The 25,201-nt window shown below is 38.8% G+C and overlaps 1 protein-coding gene across 10 annotated transcripts in view; it reads right to left on the bottom strand.

The window, feature by feature from the left end:
- Window positions 1-25,201, bottom strand: part of UTRN (utrophin) — a 678,467-nt gene that overhangs the window by 9,371 nt on the left and 643,895 nt on the right. For 8 of the 10 annotated variants that reach the window (XM_075596593.1, XM_075596597.1, XM_075596594.1 and 5 more), the window contains 8 exons: window positions 18,430-18,566; window positions 15,666-15,704; window positions 15,417-15,482; window positions 13,005-13,070; window positions 9,809-9,967; window positions 8,470-8,716; window positions 4,991-5,099; window positions 554-640 (listed from right to left, as the gene is read on the bottom strand). In XM_075596593.1, coding sequence (XP_075452708.1) covers window positions 554-640; window positions 4,991-5,099; window positions 8,470-8,716; window positions 9,809-9,967; window positions 13,005-13,070; window positions 15,417-15,482; window positions 15,666-15,704; window positions 18,430-18,566 — 910 coding nt within the window. The remainder of the gene's footprint in view (window positions 1-553; window positions 641-4,990; window positions 5,100-8,469; window positions 8,717-9,808; window positions 9,968-13,004; window positions 13,071-15,416; window positions 15,483-15,665; window positions 15,705-18,429; window positions 18,567-25,201) is intronic. The other 2 variants (XM_075596595.1, XM_075596598.1) reach the window with 1 other exon arrangement.

Below are 25,201 nucleotides of genomic sequence, written 5' to 3'. Positions count from 1 at the left end.
AGTCCTGCTGTACTATATGTTATCTTGTCCAATAAAATCTCCGCAGGTGAGAGGCTGCGAATAGGGAATTCTGCATTGCTTAAGGAGACCACTGTGGCAACATCTTAATGGATTTTTAAAGGATACCACTCGAGGACCGATATTACAATTGTTCTGCAATGGCTGTACAAAGGGGATCATTTTAATTAATGGTGCGCAGTGACAGTGAAGACACAAGACATTTGAAGTACATTTTTTGCAATCAATTAATGGCGTGCAGTGACAGTGAAGACACAAGACATTTGAAGTACATTTTTTGCAATCAATGATGACAATGTCCTGACATTTTGCAGCAATTTCAAAAGGTAAAACCAAAGTTTACATTTTTTTTTCAACCCTCACAGATTTTCTGTGAATCTCACTGTCAGGAGTAAATACTTTTCCATTACAATGACATTCTTTAGGTCCAGAACCCTCAAATCTCCATGGGTTGATTATCGAAAGGATGTGTTCCTCGGTGATTACACCGGTAATCCAGTTGAGATATGTATACTGAAATGCCAGTATCACTTACAGCTGCTTAGTGGAAATGTGCTGTTGATTTGTTCCATGACATCTGTTAGGTCTGTGCTGGTACTCTGAGGTGGGGTCAACATATCATCTGTGGATACATTAATCGAAGAAAACATATTTAGAGTAGAAAACAAAAAAATGTCTTCATGAGTTTGATAAAAGTCACTACCATATCTGGTCTGTCAAGTTAATATTGTAAAGTGTCTGTTCCCCATATCCAAGAGTAATAGCAACCAGGATAGTCATTCAGGAGGTACTATATCTGATGGGTGAATTATAAAAATTCTTGGGAGCTTGGTAATAATTTTAGGGTCTCGATAGAGAAGCATTAAGAGATTAGTAAATGATTTATCACAGGTATTATTATTCCTTAACACTGCTACATTTCCATTACCTGAATGATCTAAGCCAGGGGTGCGCAAAATGGAGGGCACGGAAGATTTTTCTATGGGGGGAGCGGACGGTTGCAGAGACCCCATGCTCTTCGTCACGGCATTTAAATTAAATGCTGGGGGATCGCGAGTCCTCTACAACTCTATACTTACCAAGATTCAGACGCTCTGTGACACGTCACCATGGCAACGTGCCATTAAATGACGCTGCGGGGTCATGTGACGTCACACGTCAAATGGCGCCGTTGGGTCATGTGACATGACGTCACATGACCCTGCAGTGCCATTTGAGGCCGCGCTAAAGAGAGGGGGGAGCGAGCATCGAGGCAGGGAAGACAGGGGGCACAGCAGCAAATGTTTGTGCTCCCCTGATCTAAGCCATGTCTTAGGCCTTGATTAAAGTGCGTGCGATGGCAAAAAAATACAGTAGATCTATCGGGCTGGTCATAGTGCGCACGACGGCGCGGCAGAATTTTGAACAGACAAATTATTTAGTTTTTTCGTGCAACAGCCGAGTCACGTGAGCGGTTCAGCCAATGAGAACGAACCAACCTGGTGACGTCACGTCCATGCCTCCCCATCAGAGTGCACAAAACACTCCTTGCGCTCCGTCGCACGCGTGCGCTTTCAACGCAGCCTTACTTGTCTATCTTAATGGACATTTCTAAACATGAACTTAAGAGGTGTTTTACTATTTACGACAGGTGGTCCCACAGCTATACGCACTAAATATAGACCCAATAATTAGCTAGATATTACAAGACGAACTCAGATGGCATAATTTAAATATGTAATTTATGGGAATGCCATCTTATAAGATGCCATTTAAGATTGTATATATATTTCAAATGCTCCCGCTGACAAGCTTTCCAGATCTTTAAGAAAAAAAGTACGTTTAATTAAGCTACAAGAAATCAAAGCTAATGGTGGAATCAACTTCCCTACATTAAAATTCTATCAACACACATACTGGTTTATTGCATTGTACACCCAATACCCATTATTTAATTTGTTTGGAGCATAGCTCCCATTAAAGTTTATGGTTGTTTTAATTTACATTATCATATTACTCCTGTACATTTGTAACATTGCCTCTATCCCTGAGACAAATCACACATGACACGTCAATACACCTCAAGAAACTTTAGCCGAAAACCACCAATCCCATTAAATGATTAACCAGAAATATCAAATTATAGGAGAGAGAAAGGGGAGAAGACAACAATAGCACAAGGGTAGAACCCAGTCAAATACAACTCATATTTTAAAGTAAATATATTTACATTGCAATGGCAGAAATACTGACAAATATCAGTCTTCACTTAGCAGTTGAATACACAAATGATGGAAAATTAGGAAAGTTAATGTTTAATTTGCAAGCTATGACAATTATATAAGAATCATGGTGTTGTGGTTGATATACTGTATATCTTTTGAAATGTTTTTTTAAAATATATATCGTAGGGGTTTCAAATATTAAAACAAAATCAGAATATTAATACACAACACGAAACTGCGTAAAATATCTGCTAAATAAAGACCAGTAGCTCGGAGCTATGATTGTCCCAGCAAAATTAGTTTTTTTTAGGAACCTTTGTGATATAATGTATGTACTGTATACATTTCAATTCTCTGTTATTTTATGTTGAAATGTATATCGACATTAATAATCATATTCAATCAGATATTTTTAGAAAGGCACATTCCAGGACCTCTCCTCTGCGCTCAGTGTTGTCATCCTGGATCACTGATCAAGAACATGCCAAAGGCACAATTTATCCGAGTCAAAAGGCTGTGTTCTGATAGAGAGGCTTTCTTGGTACAATCCCAGGATCTTGTACAGCTGTTTCTTGATAGAGGCTATAAGTCCCAAGATGTTTATGATGCTTTAAGTTATGCCGAATCTCTTGACAGAAAAGATCTTATACAACGGTCAAATACTTTTAGGTTCAAGAAAAGGGTTAAACAATATCCCAATAACCATCCTACTTGCCCAATGTTTGTTACTACATTTAACAGGCAGGCGAAACAAATTAGAGACATCATACACAAGCATTGGAACACCTTGTCATTTGATAAGGATATTGGTCCAGCTATATAGAATGGCCCAAAATTGTATATAGAAAAGCGAGGACCCTAGCGTTTCATCTATCTCCAATTCTATTCAGGTCCAACTGTTTACATTAAAAAATGTAGGAGATACCTAGAGGCTTTTTAACTGTGGCCGATGTTCCATGTGCTTAAATGCAACTCCTGCAAAGAGTATATCATAAGCTAGATCTTCATATTGAATTACCACATTTCTTAATTGTCATAGAAGTTTTGTCATCTACCAGTTACAATGTGGTTGCATTAAAAAATATATTGGCTGGACTATAAGACGTTTACGATTAAGAATTAGTGAGCATGTACGTCTAATTAAAAAAAACAAGATTCGTCACACCCAGTTGCAAGACATTTCTCTACTTGTCCTCAGGGGGGCATTACAAATTTGTCATTTATAGGAATTTAACACATTCCAGTACATCCTTGGTGCAGGACAGACTCAAGAAATTAAACCAAAGAGAGATGTATCTATTTATTTATTTTATTTATTTATAAAATATTTTATCAGGAAGTAATACATTGAGAGTTACCTCTCGTTTTTAAGTATGTCCTGGGCACACAGTTAAGATGTATTGGATCTATACCTTGAATACCCTAAATCCCCATGGAATTAATGTCGAATGGGAATTAAAACACTTTTACTGATTAATATTTCCCTTTTGGGGGTTCGAGACTAGATCGTTAAACATCTCTCATTGTCTGTTGTGATATATAGATATTTGTATATGTCACAATATGCAAATATCTATAGCATACCAATTTTTCTTGTGTATATGCTTTATACTTTATTATGTTTTTTATGATTCTATATAATATTTTTTCCCTCCCCTCTTTTCCCCCCTCCCTCCATTTTTCTTTACCCCCCTCTCGTTCATTCCTCGTTCTATTCCCCCCCCCTTTCCCCTTCCCTCTTTTCTTCCATTTTCCCCTTTCTCTCTTCATTTTTCATTTTCTTCCACTTTTTTCTTATCTATTTTCTTTTTTTTTTCCTTTTCTTCTTTTCCTTTTTTTCTTGGGTCCTTTTATATACTTTTATTACATATGTTTATATATACATATATAGGAGAACAAATGAATAATCCAAAGACAGGTTGTGAAGTGCCTGTTTTACTTTCTCATGTGCAATGTGCTTACTGTCTATTCAATATTTTCTATGTGCAGGCATAAATAATAATCCAACCATTACATTATTCTTCTATATAGCTTTTCTACTAGTACCTTGTTAGTAAAGCAGACCGTCTCTGCTAATCAAGTACTATTTCTGATGTGCATTTCATTTGAAATAGTGCTATGTCAGTCATAGCATTTACAATGTCATGCTATTGAGAAAAAGGTTTCTCAATAGATGTAAAAAATATAACAATGCATTTGCTGGAAAAAATACAGCAGCTTCTTTCCTTTTTAGAATATCCTTAATGGGAAAATGTTGATTCTTAAAGATGCAATCCTATGTAGGACCAACAACAACGAGAAGTAGTGATGTGTTTTTTGTCTCTGTATTAATGCTAAGTACCCTTGGCCTCTACTTCCCTTTTTCTAGTACGTTATCCAGACAACCTTGGATAATTTTAATTACATTATCACGGGAGTGAGAAAAAAAAGACAAACAATAATCCACATAAAATATTTCAAGTCCCCAATATTAATGAAAAATTTTAAACTTTCAAAGATTATTTTAAATGATTACACACGTTGGATTCATTTTTTTTAAAGACTAGGCAATAAACCTATCATCGTTCAATCATTCAATTCATGTTGCTTCTACGTGGGACTGCACTATTGAAGACTTTTCACAAGATTTAATAGGTTTTGCCCAAATCTTCATCTCAAAAGTTACAGTATGTCTGTAAAATAGGTCATTTCCTAGGCCCCATTTCTCTGGTGTCAACTGCGGATTGTGCGTGAGCAAAATAAATGTCAATTGCAGGCCTGGTACTGACCTGTCTGCTGAAACTGTAAGGTATAATCCCGATCGGCACAATATCTTGGGGCTGGCGGCTGCGGTGAAATGGAGACAGTCACTCCATTAACCCTGGACTCCGAGTCAGGCTGAAAGGTAATGAAAACAGAACACAATGTAATTGTTTTTTTTTACTACATGGGACTTACATGTAAAAATGTGAGACCGCTAGTGGAGGGGATTTCCTGAGCTCCAGAGGGGGTTATTTTAGTTACCAACTGTGTGAGTGTAGTGACGAATCCCTAAACCAACCACTGCCAGGATTTTAGTGGCAATAGTTAAGTTACCAGTCTGTACTTGTTCGGACACTTGTCTCAGCATTTGGTTTTATGGATCGATTCCATAATCTCTATTTTGTGGGCAGGTCAGTTATAGTCTGACCAATTACTCTAGCACCGATTTATTTGTTGCTAACACACACTGCACTTTCTCTATTCTGATTTAACACAGCAGTCAAGTATGCTTTCTTTACCATCTCACCTTAATCTCTGTAACTTGCTTCTTCATTTTTTCCATTTAGGAACCCTAGATTAATACTACGTAATGGTAGTCTAGTATAATTTAGGTCATTTAAATATGGCAATGATGCTATGCTTTTTACGTACATTTTTGTGCCCTATGTTATAATATATAAACATGGCAGTGTTGCTTAGCAACTGCTTTCCAATCAGGTTTGGTGCCACTTTTCACGTGAATCCCATTTCGATCATGATTACATTCACTTTTGTATGATTTAAGCTACAGCTTTACTATACAGTATGTGGTGTCTTGACAAAGGTCCAAGTTGGGGACGAACTAGTGGAGAGAGTATTCACAGGTATCTTGCTTCTTTCCCTACATATACTGACTCTGGGTGAAATCTGAGTAGCGCTTTCCTAACAAGATAAGCACTGATGGGATCCTGAAAGGTATAGAGCTTTATCAGCTCTAATACTACATACCTTGATAAAGTGCTGTTGCATGAAACGCGTAGGTGCATTCATGTAGTCCGTTTTTACTGTATGTTTAGCTTGCAATAAATTCATCATTTCGTCAGTTTGGAGTGCCTGGCTATTTTTCCTCCTCTGGATACCAGAAGCAGGATATCTTCGGCTGTGCTCTATCTACGCCCACCAACACTAATAATATATAGCAGCATTTCATCACCACTAAAATACCTTTGCTACCACTGAGTTTATTGATGAAGCTTATAGAGACACCCTGTCTGTGATAATAATTGAGTGACTAAGTGATATTGTACAAAGACAGAGTAAATCTCCTCGCTGGAAATATACCCCCACTTTCCTATTTTAATACGCTTTAGTGATGGATGTTTTATCCATACTGTAAATAAATATTACATTTTATATAATGTGGTGTGCAGTCAAGTGAATTTCTATTGAGTGACTAGATCTAATAGCCCATCGCTTTTTCTTCTCTTCAGTTACCATATTCAGAGTACTGCACCCACAAAAAAATAACTTTTCTGAGTATTTGTACTACATAAGGATCGATATATTAAGTTGATCAATTTTATTTTTTATTATTACATAGTCAGTTTTTTTTAATGTATTACAGTATCTTGTTTTGATCAATATTATATATTTATTTATTTCACAACTGTGAAGTTTCCTGTCACTTGGGGTCTATTGAGCGCTGTTTAGCTTTTGCCATCCAGTATGTATTGATTATTGGTCATACAGATTTTAGACTTGCCTGGATTTTTGATTTCGATAAGGTTTTAAAGTGTGCTAATACAGAGTAAATATGTACAAACCGCACTAACAGGTTAGGTACAAACTCCTTTATTGAGTCGAACGGCTACAAATGTCAGATAATGATCTCCAGAATTTCAAGAACTAGGACAAAACAATGGAAAATGTCAGGGTGAGACCAGGCCTGTCCCATACTATATACTGCAAATTAACATCAACTAATTTATTAAATGATCCCAGATAACCAGGGTAAGCAGCATATAAGGTACCTGCACCCAACAAAGGAGTAAGAGGGTGGTGGAGAAATCTTACATCCATTTTACCAACACCATATACTGTAGCATGTCTCCACGCACAAGAATAAGGGGCAATCCTTCCTGGGTCCAAAGTGTACTAATGGCAGAAATATGTTTAAGGTGTTGCATGTGACTGATTGACGCCACTTTTTAACCAAAATTCAACACCTATAAATATTTTTACATTTGTTTTATAAACATGGTGACCTGAGACATAGCAGCGGCTTTATTCTCTCTGGCTACTCAATTTGGTGTGTTGCCACTGTGGTCAAAAAAGAGCTTGCACAGGCAAAACACCCCCTCTTCCCTCCACGATATGTTTTTGGGCTCTTCCACAAGAACCAGGTAGGATAATGGAAAAGAAAACAGTTGATTGGTAAACACTTTGAAACCCTATTCAAAGACCCCTAAGAAATGCACTTTGAAACAACTAAGAAACAAAAGCAGCCAGATGCTTTTAGCATTGTTACATTTGTTTACTGAAGCAAGATTGGTAAATGAGTCACAAAAAGTTGTTTGTATGCCAGCTATGTGGGATTGCAGCTTTAATGAACGCTTGCTGGGTTAGGGTGATCCGCTTTACAAAATCAAATCACAATATTGATGGCCAAACTCAGTGATGATATATTTACCATTTGTTTGGGGGGGAGAGGGGGGCTATTTTGTCACGCACATACAAAATATAACCAGGTCTATAGAAATACAAACAATGGTGTATAACATATATTGTAAGATATTACAAATGGTTCTTATTTAATGGAAAGTTTGGCTTTTTAGGAGAATATAAAGCAAAAAGACACAAAGGGTAGTTAAATAATTATATTGTGCATTGATAAGGGACCTTTCTATCTCAGCCACTCCCTGTGTATTTGTGCTTTATTTTGTAGTTTGTGGCACCCTTATTCTGAGAGGGTAGGGGGGAGTGAAGGGTAGTGAATAGTTAAAATACAGGGAACTAATCTTTTCTTTTTTTTCTACATTACAATGGGGATTCTACCTTTTTGACACTATATTCTTCAGTAGTTCATCCTTAGTAAAATGTCAGATCCATTACAGGCATTGAAATGCTCAGTGGGGAATATAGTATAATATATAAAGCTGAAATGGATTGTTACCATGGTAAGCTGTAAAAAATATTAGAAATACTATTGAATGCTATCAGAAATATTACCACACACCCACGCCTTATTGAATTGTAAAAGAAAAAAAACAAGGCCAGGTTTTCCCTGAACTAGCAAATAACGTTTAATTCAATATAAATAGTAATAAGTCAATTGAATATACAGTGGTTGATTACATGAAAGACTCTTTAAATAATGACTATAGCTGAAACAAATTGCAAGTGCATTTCTCGGCACTCATCGTAACTCAGGATACTGTATGAGCTTCTTGAATTCAAGTGACCTGCAGATTTATCACTACACATTTATTCTTGTCCTATGGAAATCCGACTAAAAGTTAGCATGTACCTGCTCCAGCAACTGGCGTAACCGTAGAAGTTGGGACTCCAACTGTTTGTTATGATCTTCCAAAATTTGCATTCTGGCCTCCAGGCGTCCCTTGTGCTGTCTGAGCAGTTTGGCCTCGGCTATGAGTTCTGCATCCTCAGAAGTGTGCTGCAGCAGTGATACCACAGAGTCTGGAGGAGAGGACGGAGGGCTCATCCCCCTTTGCAAGTGCTGTGCCTTCAGCTGTTCATATTCAACCTTCAAGCTCCTGAGAAATGCACACGAGTTAAAAGTATTACGGAAATTATGTATTGTGTCCCTATTCAGCAAAGGATTCTAAGCTCTTTTTAAGATTAGAGACCCTTTCATGAATAGTGTCTGTATGTTCTAATCTAGGTGAATATAGAAATTGCTGTTAAAATAACCTAGATAGCCCACTGACATGTTCAGTACTGTACCATTTATTAAAATATGTTTTGTGCTGTGTATAGCAATAATGAAATCAAGCAAAAGTCTATAGGATAATTACTTTATACTCTATTTGTATTTAAAATTAATTTACTTAACCATAGACCACACAATGTTCTGATAAATGTTGTGCCCTAAATTTTTATGCAGATCAAACAACTTTTCCATAGCATTGATACTATTTAAAATATATATATATATATTTACGGTATATGTATTGCAGTATATTATTGTAAGTAGACATAGTGATCATTTTAGCACTTGGTAGCTTACGTTATCGCCTACATTTTATCACGTGTAAAACAGTTACTGGTAGAGAATTGTAGATTATACTTTTCTTGTATAACTGATGCTTAGAAAAGATGTGAGAAAAAGACACGAGAAAAGATGTGGGAAAAAGACACGAGAAAAGATGTGGGAAAAAGACATCCTAAAAACTTGTCATGTCTGTGCTTATCTTATACAGTAAATATCTATTAGGTCCATTTGGCTAAAAATAGCTGCGTGGTGGTGGGTGTTTAAAAAAATCAGCTGCTAAAAGCACTTTCAGCAGGTAAGCAAAGGCCATGTTCGCTAAAACATCATACAGTTATTATGTTGCTGATATTCTAGGTCATATAGTAAATAAAAATACAACTTGTGGTACATTCACATGTCTGACAGGTCTGCAACCCTGTCTATCCCCATCATCGCTTACCAAACAGTGCTTCCACTGCAGCCAGGGATTCTGGGTAATGAAATGCAAATGAGCACAGCTCATATAGAATGTACAGTATTCCATTCAACCAAACCGGTACTAACATATCTAGTAGATTCAAAACCAAATATGATATATAATACCATATAATAATGCTGCCAGATATAGCACAAGTTATTAGGTAGAGTAGAGTACCTTTGCTCTTCCTCTAGGTCAGCAATAATGCGCTCTAGCTCTCCGCGTTCTTCTTTTTCCACGGACTTCAGGATTTGTGCTGGGCTCTGTGGCTGACGTACGGGTGACTCTTCTTCCAAAGTGTGACAGTACTGCTGAATAAGAGCATGCTCATCCTCCCTAAGGTCACAATGCAACCACAGGTTACAAATCAAAGAACTCTATGCAGATCAGTCAAAAGAAGCCGTAAACCTTACTAACAGGGAATAACTCCAAAAATGAGTCGCACATGAGAAAATCATTGAAGATGAATAAATAAAGCTGATTGCCGTAAATCCAGAGGTGGTCCTTTTTTTTAATTATTATTACTTACTCATTTTTTAGCAACTAAGCTTTTAATACTTCAAGTATTCCATTGTAGAAGTCATAACTTCTAAATGTAGACAATGTGTATTTTTTTGTTGTTGTAAATGAAAGGTAGTATATTTAAAAAGAGTTGCTATATTGTAAAATAGTACCAGCCTGAGAATAATGGTGATCCCCCTTCACCACAAATTGAGAAGAAAATCCTTCAGAAAGCAGATTGCACTATTTAGTTGCAGAGTAAATTAAACAGATTTGACCATTTACACATGCTAATATCCTCACTGGTACACTAAAAGTACTTGCAATAAGTAACTTACAGTAATTGTAGGATACTATTATTTCTCACCATAACTGCCAACAAGAGGTGCTTACAAACCCTATTAGTTGCAGAAGGCGAGAAAGAACCTTTGAATTTCATGGTTCCAACGTGAAACATTTTAGGCAGGAGCCCTGAAAATTTGTGGCTTTGTGTTTGTAATTTGTGGAGATCGTTATTCTGCAGCTTAAATATGTGTAAGTAGTAGCACTACTTCAAGATCAGTGGGTGTTCATCTCTGTGGAATCCATTCCAGTGATTTAGAACAGTGAATAATTAAAAGCAGCATTTAATGCACAACCAGCTAAAACGTGATGGTTTCACTGTGCGTGTTCAACCCAACATTTAGACATAAAAATGTTGGTCATATAATGAAATGTTGACTTGATGGTGCACAGCTCCATTAGCCCTTATTGCTATATTACCAATTTCAATCAGCAGAAGAATGATCACTAGACAAATGTATGGATATTTGCAAGTGATCATCATTTTCATTTAATTACCTCGTCAGTAGTACCTTTGTGGCATACTCATTTTCAAGGAAAGTCCCAAATATAGCATGGCTTTTGATATCTCTTTAGAGGCACACATACTGTAATATCTTTCGCTATCCAATTTATTTCTGGAACGGAAAAAAACTCAAGTACTTTTAAATAGGCAATCCATGCCGTTTTCTATTTTCATTTTTTTATACAGGTTTGAAACAGGGGGTCTCTTGAGCTGAACCCCATTCATTTCAGCTCAACATTTTTATGTTGCTTCCAGAGGTACTTACCTCCATAGTAGCTGCCGGTAGCCACTGCGGGTTCACATTATGGCCAATTATCAAAGCTTCCGGGCCCTGCGGGCCAATAGGAAGCCATAACGTCATCAAGTGTGGCTCCCTATTGGCCCATGTAGCGAGGGAGCTTTAAACTGCAGGAGATACCGGCACCCCATTTGCAGGAAAGTATCTTCAGAAGCAGGGGGTTCCCGGAGCTGAAATGAATGAGGTTCCGCATCGGGGACCTCCTGCTTCAATCCTGTATTAAAAAAAAAAAAAGGGGCCATGGATTGCTCCTTTAGCACCAACATATTTTTATAGTACAGGCAATAACCAGTAAACGTGAACATTTATGAAACAATTGAACAGCTTACAAGATATCTACACAATACACACACCAGGTTGCAAAACATGCCAAGAGCTGTTCTTGAATTAGACTGGTGAACCCTATTTTATAGATAATAAATATGTACTTCACTAGTTTGATATGCTCTGCTAATTTAATTAGTCTTTGAAGTGATGTTTTAATTACAGACATGGAAAAACGAGCGTTAGTAGAGCTGTTCTGAAATAATAGATGGTTGTACAGGGAAGCAAAGCATTGAATAAACATCTGTAGAAACAACAATTGATCGTTTCAGAGATACAGTTGTGAGACATTTTTCATGTCGTACGCATGGTGCTGATGTTTGATTGAAAAAAACAAACTTGTAAGAGCTATAATAAATTGGGGAAAAGGCAAAAAAGGATTCAAATTGATAACTATTAAATGCCAGAGGAAGCTCTTCAGGCTTAAGAACATACTGTACGGTATATCAAAATATTGAATACAAACAATATGCCACACACACAGTTATCCCAGCTTTGCCAGGTACTGGAGGCACAGCAGATGCTAAACAACTGGCCATGTAATTGGATTATCTGGCCAATTTAATCCAACTAGTGAAAGCTCCATGTTTGTGTTACATTGTATGCATTAAATAGACTATAACGTAGCCGTTCTAATGCAGATGTGAACTTGGAAGTCAGAGGGCATCTCATTGCTGAGAAAACAAAGTCTGAAAAGCTATGTTTGTAGCACACTAGTGTTCTTGCTTTGACAATTTAATATGCGGTCATCTATTAGAGGAGCCATTTAAAATGATTTACAAGTGTAGTGCATGAGCATTAAATACATCACTTGTGTCTTTGTCAAACCTGCAAAAGTAATCTATTTATGCATCTTATATAGGAAACCACATTTATCTACAGTATGAGTCATGTTGACAAACAATCCACTTTTCTCCAGCAACTATGCTAGGCAAAAGTTTGCATCAAAATCAGCACTCTGAGTTAGACATGATAAAAACCCAACACCCACTTATTAATGTGTCACCTGTGTTGCTTTATGCTTTGTTACACTAAAGTGTCCGACATAAAAAGATGATCTAAAAACAGTTTTTGACCATTAACAGTCATTAGTCGGATGAGCTAAATGTAATTCCACACTCGATTAATAATTTGTTAAAGAAAGTACATTTTTAATGTTGAGAACTTATAATTTTAATATCCATGGACATGTCTGCAAAAATAGGTAAATGAAGTAAGTAGTCAGATAAGAGCGTCACAATTAGGTAGTGAACCCTTTACAGCTTACAGCATTTACTAAACATGCTAGAAATGTATGTCTAATTTTACAGGTACCATATGTATGCATGTGTCTTGGGGTCTCACTCATTTTTCCAATTAAATGGCAGATATAACCCACCCCATTGGTCTAATAATTTACTTACATGCTTCCGGTGGCAGAGCTGCTGTCGGTCAGCAGAGAACCGTTGGTTCTTTCCATTTGTGCCAGCCTAGGAGTGATTAGACAAGAGGCATTCATTACGAATTCCAAACTTGTCCAAGTCAATATGCACTACTGGAGATGTCTGCTTGCATTCTCCAAGTCATGGACTACATTAAGCTACATTAAGCCACTTGGAGTCTTTTAATACCTCATCATTCACACAGCTGCCCACAGTGAGTCAGTAACTCAAAGATTGATGCCATTTCTGTGAAACACATTGTTCTTTCGGGTTCCTGAAACCAATGTATTTCACTTGAAATCATGATAACACAAATTAGCTCCAAACTATCAGCTTATGACATAAAAAAAAAAAATAGGCAAAAATTGACAGAGCATACTACAGTCTTGACCAGAAGTCCATCATGCATGTGGGACAGTGTGAAAGTTAATTAAATCTAGTGCTAATTGTGGCTATTGATCCATGACATTCAGTGCTACAGATTAATCCTTAAAGCTTGAGCCAAGCTTGCATGTAACATTTCTTCAAAGAAATCACTACTCAGGGACACAGTTAACCATTTGGGTTCCCTATAGACGTAACTACTACGTCAAATGGTCTGACGCCCTAATGACGTGTAGTAGCTACATCCTCAATGCCCTGCTGGTTTTTCTTCCGTGCTGTCACCAATGACAGAGCGATCATGTGATCATGTGTCACTTCTGGTGCCACGGCCCCTCCGGCACTCAAATGATTAAATATAGAGTACAAATCGGCAACATAACACAAAATTTCATACATGAATGATCCTTTATGCAATAACACAGGATATAAAGTCAGGTCTGAAAACTGAACTGTACAAACTGTGCACCCCACAACTGGAACAATCTACCTGAGACTCTCAAAGCCGCCACCAGTCTAAGTTCTTTCAAAATTAAAGTTGTCTCGCATTTGAATGTGGTCTGTAACTGTTACATACACCTATAACTTATTTTATCTTTAACTGTTCATGCAATATCTTTATATATAATGCATAATTCTATTCACCTAAAGTAACCATGTATTTGTAATCTTGTATCTGTCATCAGAACTCTGTGCCCAGGACATACTTGAAAACGAGAGGTAACTCTCAATGTATTACTTCTTGGTAAAACATTTTTATAAATAAATAAATGTTGCTTTTGTTAGCACCTGTCTAACTAAGTAGAAGATCATTATGCAGTTGCAATGATTAGGGTGAAGTAAAAAAGCAACTACTGGGATATTTACAGGGGGATTTTTTTTTTAATTCTGGAAATTATTTACAGTAGAATATTTATTGAAAATAGAAAACTTGAGAATTTCACAATGGTGCAAATATTACGTATTAATAAAATAGAATAATGCAGCAGTAAGGATTCATACTTTTTGCTGGGCCCTAAATTAAAAGTTTGCAAGTAGAAAAATATATATATTATTACCTTAGGGGGAAAATTTGACAAAATAGTTTAAGGACAACTAAATAATATTCTATTTATTTTCAATTGTGGCATTTTCACAAGTCAACAGGGATTCATTTTTGTATATTTATTTTATTGCCTAACATGTTTGCCGTTGTGTCTCCAAGGAAATATTGGTTTGCCATTTACTGAAAAAATGCATGAGATTTCATTTGCAATTAAAAAAAGGAGCTTCATATTTGTTCAAGTGCTTTGATGTGCGTTTATCATCAAAGCATTTCTAAAGGAACTTGCACCTTCAATTTCATTTCGCAGAAATAAAATATTCCGAGGCGCTGGATGCAGTTTTAGTAACAGTTTGTACTTTGAAGTAAACTTCTTCTAAAGTTGTGCGGAGATCAGAAAAAAACGAAATCAGGTTACTTTGTTATAAATATGTTAATAAGGTGCGGGCTGAGTTTTTGCTGAACACGGTGGCATTATGTGTCTGCATCGCCTTCCTTTCACTTCTCTTAATCAAACGGAATAGGCGATGACAATGTTGTCGGGAAGACAACTCGTCAATGTACAATCACATTTAGATCAAAGACTCCTTTCCCAAATGCTGAGCTCAGAACCTGCAACTTGCACATTTTCAACAACACGGGCCCAAGTGACTGCCTTGCACAGGAATAAACTCTAGTTCTAGAGGTAAATACATGTTGTTGATCATTGGAAGGTCTGGTAGCTTAGAAAAGCGGCAAACAAAGAAACCTTTCCAGTGCAACGGTTACAATGACTGTTTTTATACACAAGCGGCCCCACACTAACTGTAAACATACAACACACATGGTTAAAACGAGTTAGTGCATTAGAAAAATGCTGTTGATTTACATGACTATGAAAACAAGTATTTTTTCCCCGACATATGTCAGCTATATTAGCAGCTTCTCTGCAAGCGAAGGCTGATTGTGTTAGATTTGTGCTTATTGCTTACCTGCTGGCATACTGCTCTATCCTGGAATGTGTGTCATCATCAAAAAGTTCAGGGTTGTGTAAAGGGCTAGAAATGAAAATACACCATTAGCTATACATAAATTACTGCAGCCGGGGGGGAAATGACCGTGTATATATACAGTAAATGTATAACTTTTATGTATACAAATAACAGGTTAGGAGACGTGACCCCAGAGAAGGAAAATTAGCTAGTGGGAAGAATGGGGACAAAGATTGCCAAAATACTCACTCATATTGGTCAGGCCACATGCTGATGAGCGTTATAGGGCTGCAAGAGAAGGAGGGAACCACGAAAGAAAAACCTTTAATATAGTGAAAGCGAGAGCAGAAAAACCAAAAGCCCATCCAATTTCCCTCTCCCAAGAGGCTGGAAAAGGAGTTGAAACAGCAAAAGCTCCAGTGCAAGTTGCCTGGTCAGTTTCTTATGGACTAGACAGTACTGCACCAATAGAGCAAAACATTTGTCATGTTTCTTACATTCAAGTCAAAAGGTTGTGCAGTGAGACTGTCATAATAAACATTTTCACTAATAAACTGTTTAAGTGTCAGGACTTGCAATGAGATTTCATGGAGCTTGAAGGCAGGTCAAAGGACCATTTTTTTTTACCAGGAAATAATAATAGCAAAGAAGAGAGAGCCATGTAGGACAGAAAAAAAAATTGACATTAATGTCTAGACGTTTAGTTGTACTGTTCAGTTCTAGAAATCAACCTAGACATTTAGTACCATTACAAATATCTGGATAATTGTAATCTATTGTACAAGAAGGGCTGTAACTTAAAATGAAAATACTATTTTTTTTAATTAGGCCAACAACTTAATGTACATGCACTATATTCACTTACACACTTATACATATAAAACAATGAAATACCTCTTAAAAATAATTCTCTATCCTAAGAGCTTTCCTAGAGCAATTTATTATTAAACGTAACCTGTTTCATAATAATGCCAATCCCCTTCATTTTACAGTGGTATTTAAAATAAAACATGTAAGTGATATAAGTTGTAAAGGGAAACGTACAATAATGGGAGTGAATAGGTTCAATTGAACTCATTTGTGTTTCCGCAATATTTATTCATTGATTACCTATAATTAAATCCTATGTAAATTTCTACCACTGCAACGTGTTTCAGGTCTTCCAATAGCTCATGCCATGCAATATGATCTTCAAAAGCATGGCTGTATGATGTGTTACCCAACAGGTACTGTGACTAAAAGTGACGGCAAGAACGACAGCTGGAAGTGGCTTCTCTCTATCAAAACTCTAACAAGGAAATGTTTGAGGACAAGAGTAATCAGTGAGAAATTATGTATACCAGCCATGCGATCAGGTAATGTCGAGCAGAAGAAATTATTTACAGGGCTCTTGTGCAATTTGCATTTAATTTTGTATCAAATACTAAATCTAACATCTACAGTATGGTCATAGCTCCAAGTTCCGTGCCTGTGGTTTGATCCAAAGAGCTGAGGTAGTATAAATACTTTTCACAAGTAATTTCAAATAATGTGTGGACAAGATCATGCTTGGAAAGTTACCTGGTAGTCAATGCCCTGCTAGGATTGATAAAGCTGAGCAGATGTGTAACAAACTTTGATAGTAGAAGCACCACGTACATTTGACAGCATCGCATAGGCATATTTGTGCTTCATATTTATAAATGACAATGTTAAATGAACAAAATGTGGCTACTATTGGAACAAGGTATTGTAACAACCTCCTCCAGTCATGTTGTACATGACGTACAAAATACAATACAATCTTATACTTATGTAACCCTTTTCCCCCACCCTAATGGAGAGTCGGTTCTGGTTACCGGTGTAGTACTGCTCACTTGTAAGGCTTCGTCCATGGATACTGCTTGCGGGCGGAGGCGCGCTGAGGCTGAGGGAAAGCGGGTGCTTTCCCTGGCCTTAGACAGCGCGCCGTCCGGGGGCGTGTCAGGGGCGTGTCGGCGGGCGGGCCAGTGACGTCACGGAGCTTGTTCGCCCTCATTGGGCGAACCGCTCACGTGACCGGCCCTGCGCTCTTGCAAGCGCGAAAATGTTACATTTTCCTAAGACCTACGCTTCCGCGCGCTTGCGGAAGCGTAGGCGAGCCCCTACTAAAGCCGCTCTCATTGCGGCTGTAGGGGCTCAGTGCCGAGCGCAAGCGCGCCTCCGCCCGCAAGCACTATCCATGGACGCGGCCTTAGGCTTACAGGATTTGGAGTGTCCGCCGGTGTTAGTTGGGGATAGACAGGGCAGGCATTTGGATCTGTAGCTCATCTTTGGTACAGCGCCTCCATTCCAACAGGGCCTATCAGAGATAGGTGCAGTCCATGCCAGAAAACATGCGGGAGGGAAGGCCTGAAACCAGGTCCATGGATCAGCACAGAATAACACACCTCTCCCCACCAGAGGGGGAAGGTTAGAACACACCTCTCTCACTGAGGAGTGAGAGAGACAGAGAACACTGAATTTGGGCTGCAGCTCCTTTTTGTTACCAGGGAGGGTCCCAGGTCTTAGCCCTGGTGTGGGTAGTACTCAGGCCTTAGGCACACACACCCTGTCTCTCTAGGGAGCTGTTTACTGCAGAAGGGCATAGATTTAACCCTAACACTGTCTGCCCTGGTACCAGGGCTTATGTGTTAGGCAGGGAAATTAGTAGCCAAGGGGTACCTGGCTACACTTACAATCTTAACTACCTACTGGTGATGAAATGTTGTTGAACGTGGATTGCTTTCAAATCCTAATGTTCAGCCACCTTTGTATGTATGTATATCTTTATTTATATAGCGCCATTCAGGTACATTGCGCTTTACAATACGTGACATAATATTATAACACAATGGGAATAAGTACTTTAGACAAAACAATAGGAAAAGGAGTCCAGCGCCAAAGCGCTTACAATCTAAATGGCAAGTGGGGAGAACTTACAAAGACATTAGGTGTGATCTAGTGTTCTGTAAAGGGTACACTAAATAGCTTGCAGTACTAGTAGCTGACTTACGTCTCCATGTTATCTCCTTCAAGCAGCGTCTGCACCGGTAAATAGCCTAATCTGGGGTGCTTGTCATAGTATTTCTTGGACCGGAACTTGTTCTTCAGCACCTTAGTGAAGTCTCGCACATCTTCGCCTGATGTCGTCTAAGAAAGGTTGTACAAAACAGAAGTAACATTTCAGTGTCTTTGGCATGTAGCTGTTTTGAATCGAGGCCATGGGGACCTCTTGGATTAAAGAGGTCTGGAATGCTGAGCAATTTAAATAATGAAAGCTTGGCAGGAATGAATAGTCCTTGAGCCTACCAGATTGACAGTGCTCTGCTAAATCTGCCTTACATTGAAGTTTGACTTGTGTCCAAAAAAAGAAAGAAAAGACTAAGCATGAGCGAAACTCTGGCACCCGCGCAATCCCAAAGAGATGTAAGAAAAAGGACTGCTTAAACAGCACAAACAGAGGTAATTGTTTGTAATACAAAACAAGGATGTTTGATCTAAGATACTTTACACAATTGTAGCATAAATCATATCCTCTTTCTGTTCAGGTACAGAATAAACAGGCAAAGATTCTCATCAGAGAGTACTTTTATACAGTAGTTGCATTACCTAATCTATTTAGCTATGCTTCCAGGTAAGTGGGCCTTCCAGCATACTCCTTTTTCAGCAACTGCCTACTATGAAACCATCACTGTTCCAAAAAGAAAACTTTTTGTACAGTATGTGGTACAAGACAAAGTAAACGCAAGACCACAGTATCATTTCTCCCCAGGCAAAAATCTTTAGGAGGCGTTCAAAGAGCCTTATACTGGCTGCCCCACAAGACGTACAGGGCCTGTTAAAAAAAAAAAAAAGGGAGGTCAGATGTATTCTTGCATTGCTTTGCAAGTAGTTGTGGACCTCCATCACATTTAGGCTGCTTCCCCGCTAGCGCTGAGCGGGCGGCGCTTGCCGCGTTAACTTACATATATATAAATATGCCCCCTCCCTCCGGAGCACAGTACAGGCTGGCGCTGGTAGTTACCTGACCTCTGGTCGGGCTCCAGCTGCCCAGGGGCAGACAGCTCTGCGCATGGGTACCGGGCCCCAGGTCTCCCCCACCCCCCCTGCAGCAGGTCAATCTCCGCTGTTTGGGGGCGGCCTCCTGTGTAGGCCCCGCCCCCATAGCAAAAGTTCAGAGACTTGAAGGCAGGGTACAGAAGGTGCGTGCGTGATGTGCAGAGGGCGGTGATTGATGCGCGATGTGCAGGAGGGGGGGGTGATTTATGCGCATGTGCTGGAGGGGGGTGATTGATACGCGATGTCCAGGAGGGGGTGACTGATGCGCGATGTGCAGGGGGTGATGGGAGATGCAGGGGGGGTGATGGGAGATGCAGGGGGGTGATGGGAGATGCAGGGGGTGATAGATAGAGGGGGAGTCTCTGGGGGTGGGGGGCAATGGAAACCATTGTCCAGGCCAGTCCATGGCCCTGTCTGGTATGACGACATACACACACACACACACACACACACAACCACACACACACACACACACACACACATAACCACATATATATATATATATACATAGCTAGTGGAGACATCAGCCGTCTCATTCGTAAGTTTGGTATCTCATTGAAACAGATGCAAAACTTGGCAGAATACTAACAGCACCACCTTTGATGTCCTACAGGAGGGCACCAACCATCAGGGACTCTACTGTTCGAGCAGAAAATATCTACATCAAGATTCTTAGGCACACCTGTCAACGGAACTTTTCCAAGTCTAGCATGTGCACAATGCGGGAACATTCAAAAAGGCCCAACATTCACGCATCCACAAACAGGACGGCAGTACCACATGAAACATTATACCACATGTAACACCGACTTTGTGGTTTATCTTATTAAGTGCCCCTGCGGCATGGCTTATGTTGGCGAGACCATGCGAAAGCTGAAGGAGAGGGTGAGCCAACAAAAATCCATGATCAGATGTCGGTACAAGATCAGCCATTTTTTACGAGCTGGGCACAGCATTAACCAGTTACGGGTACAAGTTATAGACCATGTCTTGAAACGAGACGTGGGGGTAATAGGGTGTTTATCCTTAAAAAGCGAGAATCCTTCTGGATACACGAATCGTGACTATGACCTGGCAGGTTTCTGAGGAATGGACTCTGTTCAGTCTCGGGATGCATGTGTTGGTACTTTTTGGTGCGATGCATCATGGGAGAGCAGTGTTTAGTACGTTGTCCCCCCTTTGTGTTCTTACCGTTACCTTTTTTGCTTCCTTCTAGTCCATGCACTTGCGATGTGCACTCGTTCTATCCTGGGTTGTTCACATGACCTTATAATTGGGCTTCTCTTATATTTTCGTGTGTGTTTGAAGGACTCTACATGGTAATTTTTGAACCTCTTGTCTATATCTTTACCGATACTGTTGATGATAATTGCCTCTGTTTGGAAAATGCGTTGGTAACCTCCCGGGACTGGACTATTTAACATTGATGCATGACTAGAACTTAGTCTGTTATGTTTCATTATTGCCCTTTTTTAAAGGGCTCTTTTAGCATATGCATTAGAGCATTTGTTTAGGTAGTTTGGAACACATAGGTGCTGGGCTAGGGTGACCTGTCAAATGCTAGGAGTATTTATTTCCATGACTTATGTCTATGGGGGACACCAGAGGTGGTTGCTAATATACCACTCTCTGTTTACTCATTTCGGCAGTGTTTGACTTCATTCTACTGGGTCCCCTCCCGTCCCCCGTCCCCCCACCAATCATAGTTTGAGCTCTGCGCATGCGCAGGGCTCACCCTAGCAACGCTGGCTGTTGAGAACGCCAGTGGGTCTCCCCCCTTTGATTGTACGCGATCGGTACCCTGAGAGGTGCAAGGATTAACACATAGAAGCCTGTACAACCAGTGTTTTGGGTATGAGTGAGTAGAAATGTGTAGAACTATGGCATTATGTGATATTAACATCTAGGGTAGTGTGTGTAGGCTTGTAGCTATTGCGCATGCCTTGTGCTTGCACTCTGACAAGCAGCATTAATCACACAGCTGCTTGTACTTTGATCATTACTGTTTTGGCACTTTTTTGTGTATCCCTCCTATATATTCTGTCCCTGCTTCATTACTGATTAGAGCTTGAGAAAGGACCTTATGGTCTGAAACTTACGTTGCTCTGGAGCATGTTTGATTGCCTGATGATTTATCTATATTAAATTATCTTTTCTCTACTGAGTGTGTTGCAGATTTCCTGTTTTTTGTGTATATATATTTATATACTGTAACACACACACTATCTCTCTCTATATTATTTCTATATATGTGTGTGTTATATAAATAAATATATATATATACACACACAAAAAACAGGAAATCTGCAGCACACTCAGTAGAAAAAAGATTTTTTATATATATACACACACACACACACACACACACACACATATAATGGGTATGTGCCGAACACTCGCCTTCACAATCAAAATTCACTGTATTGTATCAATCAAATTGTACTTTCATGTTTATGATATTTATGGCATGAAACACTTTTGAAAGTGTCAAAACACACAGACGTTTCACTTATAACCTGTGTGCTTGGCATACACCTCTATTTTTTCATGGTAATCCTCCCCTGCCTAGAGTAAAGAACAAATCTACAATAAGTGTTTCTGTGTCCAAGGTAGTCGTTTGAAGCACAGTAGTCTGATTATATTGCACAAATGTTAATTTGTAATCTAGTCAGTATTTTGAATCAAGGAAGTCCTCTGGAAGTTGCAGGGATGATACTGATCTTAAGCAATAATTGTTACCCCTCTTTATATCCAGCTACCAAAGGTCCGCATACTGTATCTGTGTTCCTCATTCTGTAGACTTTGATGGAAGCATCTCATAATGATCATCAATATTAGACCATTAACCAAACACATTGACTGGCATCATAGGGTTGATTCACCAATGATAATAGAAATAATTGTTATATGTTATATCATTTTTCAAAATGCAAACTTGTGCTGTCTACTGGGGCAAATATAACAGAGGGTTTCATGGTATTCTCTTTTGTTACTTATTTCTGGGCAGACAACAATGTATATAATGACTGTATAAATGTATACACCAATGCTACTTCCAAGTTGTAATTTTAGCAACAATAATTTTGATGAGAGAAACACAATTATTGATACATTCTATGAACTACAGGCATACCCCGATTTAACGTACGCAATGGGACCGGAGCATGTATGTAAAGCGAAAATGTACTTAAAGTGAAGCACTACCTTTTTTCCACTTATCGATGCATGTACTGTACTGCAATCGTCATATACGTGCATAACTGATGTAAATAGCGCATTTGTAACAGGCTCTATAGTCTCCCCGCTTGCGCACAGCTTCGGTACAGGTAGGGAGCCGGTATTGCTGTTCAGGACGTGCTGACAGGCGCATGCGCGAGCTGCCGTTTGCCTATTGAGCGAGATGTACTTACTCGCGAGTGTCCTTAAAGTGAGTTTACTTAAACCGGGGTATGCCTGTATACAAGTTTTGAAAATATGGAGTTTTATTTCCAAGTTTGAAATATCTCCTAAGAAGGAAAATATAGTATTTCAGAACAAACTTTAATTTATTCTAAAATCAGTATAATCCCAGAAAATAATCAACTGAGAGGGGTTTATTGGACAAGAAATGAGGCCCTTGGGGACAATTTACGGTATATATATATATATATATATATATATATATATATATATATACACAGAAAGATGACTGCGCTCAACAGGTACTAATGATATAAGTGTATAAGTACTAGTAAGCACTGTAGATTAGCATAAATGATCGACTATACATTAAATGAATATAATTTCAATAGCTGAATTAATACTGGTATTCACTGAACATGCTATAAAAAATGTATGTGATTCTAGACCAATGTATATTAAAGCTAAAATAGTTGAGACCCATAAAGCATACTTAAGAATACATATATAATAGTGGTATAAATATGAAAAGCAAATGATTGTTTAATGATAAAAATAAATATGAAAAAATAAAAAAAATAAAAAAAAATGCAAAAAAATTTAAAAAAAAAAAAAAAAATTAAAAAAAAAAAATATTTTTAAAAAATATAAAAATGTAAATATGAAAAAAGGGGCTCAAAAATAGGATCTGGCAGCTCTCCACAAGGACCAACGACCTCCCATAAATCTGTGAACAACAAGAAAAGAAAGCGCCGATCCTAGTGCAACATGAAAAATACACTTTTAATAAAAATAGATTAGGTCCAACATAAATGCACTCACAAACAAAAAATCAATAAAAGCATGTAATGAGTATACTCATTCGCCTCCGTGTGCTGCTATGGCTCCGTTGGTGTATGCTCTCTCTCAAGTAGGATGTCAGCTGCTTCTGCCGTCTTTACTGAGTGCAGGAACTGTGCATGCCTCTGGAGCCGTGACCCGGAAGTGTAACAGTCTCTTTGGTAAACCGGATGCCAGGATCGTGGATGTTTGTCCCCGTGCAATGTAATAACGGGCGAGGTACTAAGTCCTTTTAAAGTCCACACCAGGAGATTATCCTGTACCTGTACCTTCGCTGGCTAGCCGCTCTCGTAGAGAATAGGGCCCCGGTCTTCCTGCAACCATCTAGTGGAGATCGCTACTGGGGCTCTAACCCGGAAGTGATGGCGTGCCCTCTAGCCAAACCGGATGTGTTTTAGCGAATGTATAGCCCTGCTGTTACCTACAGAGAACCGGCACGTTCCAAATGTCCTGGCCGTGTCCAGGCACAGCAGACAAAGTATAAAAGGCTGCGAATGAATACTATAATAAAATCTGTTTTTTTTTTATAGTATTCATTCGCAGCCTTTTATACTTTGTCTGCTGTGCCTGGACACGGCCAGGACATTTGGAACGTGCCGGTTCTCTGTAGGTAACAGCGGGGCTATACATTCGCTAAAACACATCCGGTTTGGCTAGAGGGCACGCCATCACTTCCGGGTTAGAGCCCCAGTAGCGATCTCCACTAGATGGCTGCGGGAAGACCGGGGCCCTATTCTCTACGAGAGCGGCTAGCCAGCGAAGGTACAGGTACAGGATAATCTCCTGGTGTGGACTTTAAAAGGACTTAGTACCTCGCCCGTTATTACATTGCACGGGGACAAACATCCACGATCCTGGCATCCGGTTTACCAAAGAGACTGTTACACTTCCGGGTCACGGCTCCAGAGGCATGCACAGTTCCTGCACTCAGTAAAGACGGCAGAAGCAGCTGACATCCTACTTGAGAGAGAGCATACACCAACGGAGCCATAGCAGCACACGGAGGCGAATGAGTATACTCATTACATGCTTTTATTGATTTTTTGTTTGTGAGTGCATTTATGTTGGACCTAATCTATTTTTATTAAAAGTGTATTTTTCATGTTGCACTAGGATCGGGCGCTTTCTTTTCTTGTTGTTCATATATATATATATATATATATATATATATATATATATATATATATATATATATATATATACACACACACTGTAACTCAGAGAGGAGTGACAGTGTTATGCCTCTATGTTTGAGAAGTAAGCAGAGCATGTTATGGATAGTGCATAAAAAATATTCAATATAGCATTGAATGGTGCATATGACCCCAAAGGCAAAAATACAACACAATATTGATATAACGAGCATATACAAATATACAGAATGCTTACCTTAATTTACATTTAAAATGGGACTACTTTTTTTGAAGTGTTCTTAATTTGTTTTGTAATAAAGGATGAAAAAAACATTTAGTATGCAGGTGGAAAAC

This window comes from Ascaphus truei, chromosome 4 (genome assembly GCF_040206685.1).
Source record: "Ascaphus truei isolate aAscTru1 chromosome 4, aAscTru1.hap1, whole genome shotgun sequence".
Taxonomy (NCBI): Eukaryota; Metazoa; Chordata; class Amphibia; order Anura; family Ascaphidae; genus Ascaphus; species Ascaphus truei.
Note: the sequence above shows the minus strand (reverse complement) of the source record. Positions and strands in the feature narration are given on the sequence as shown.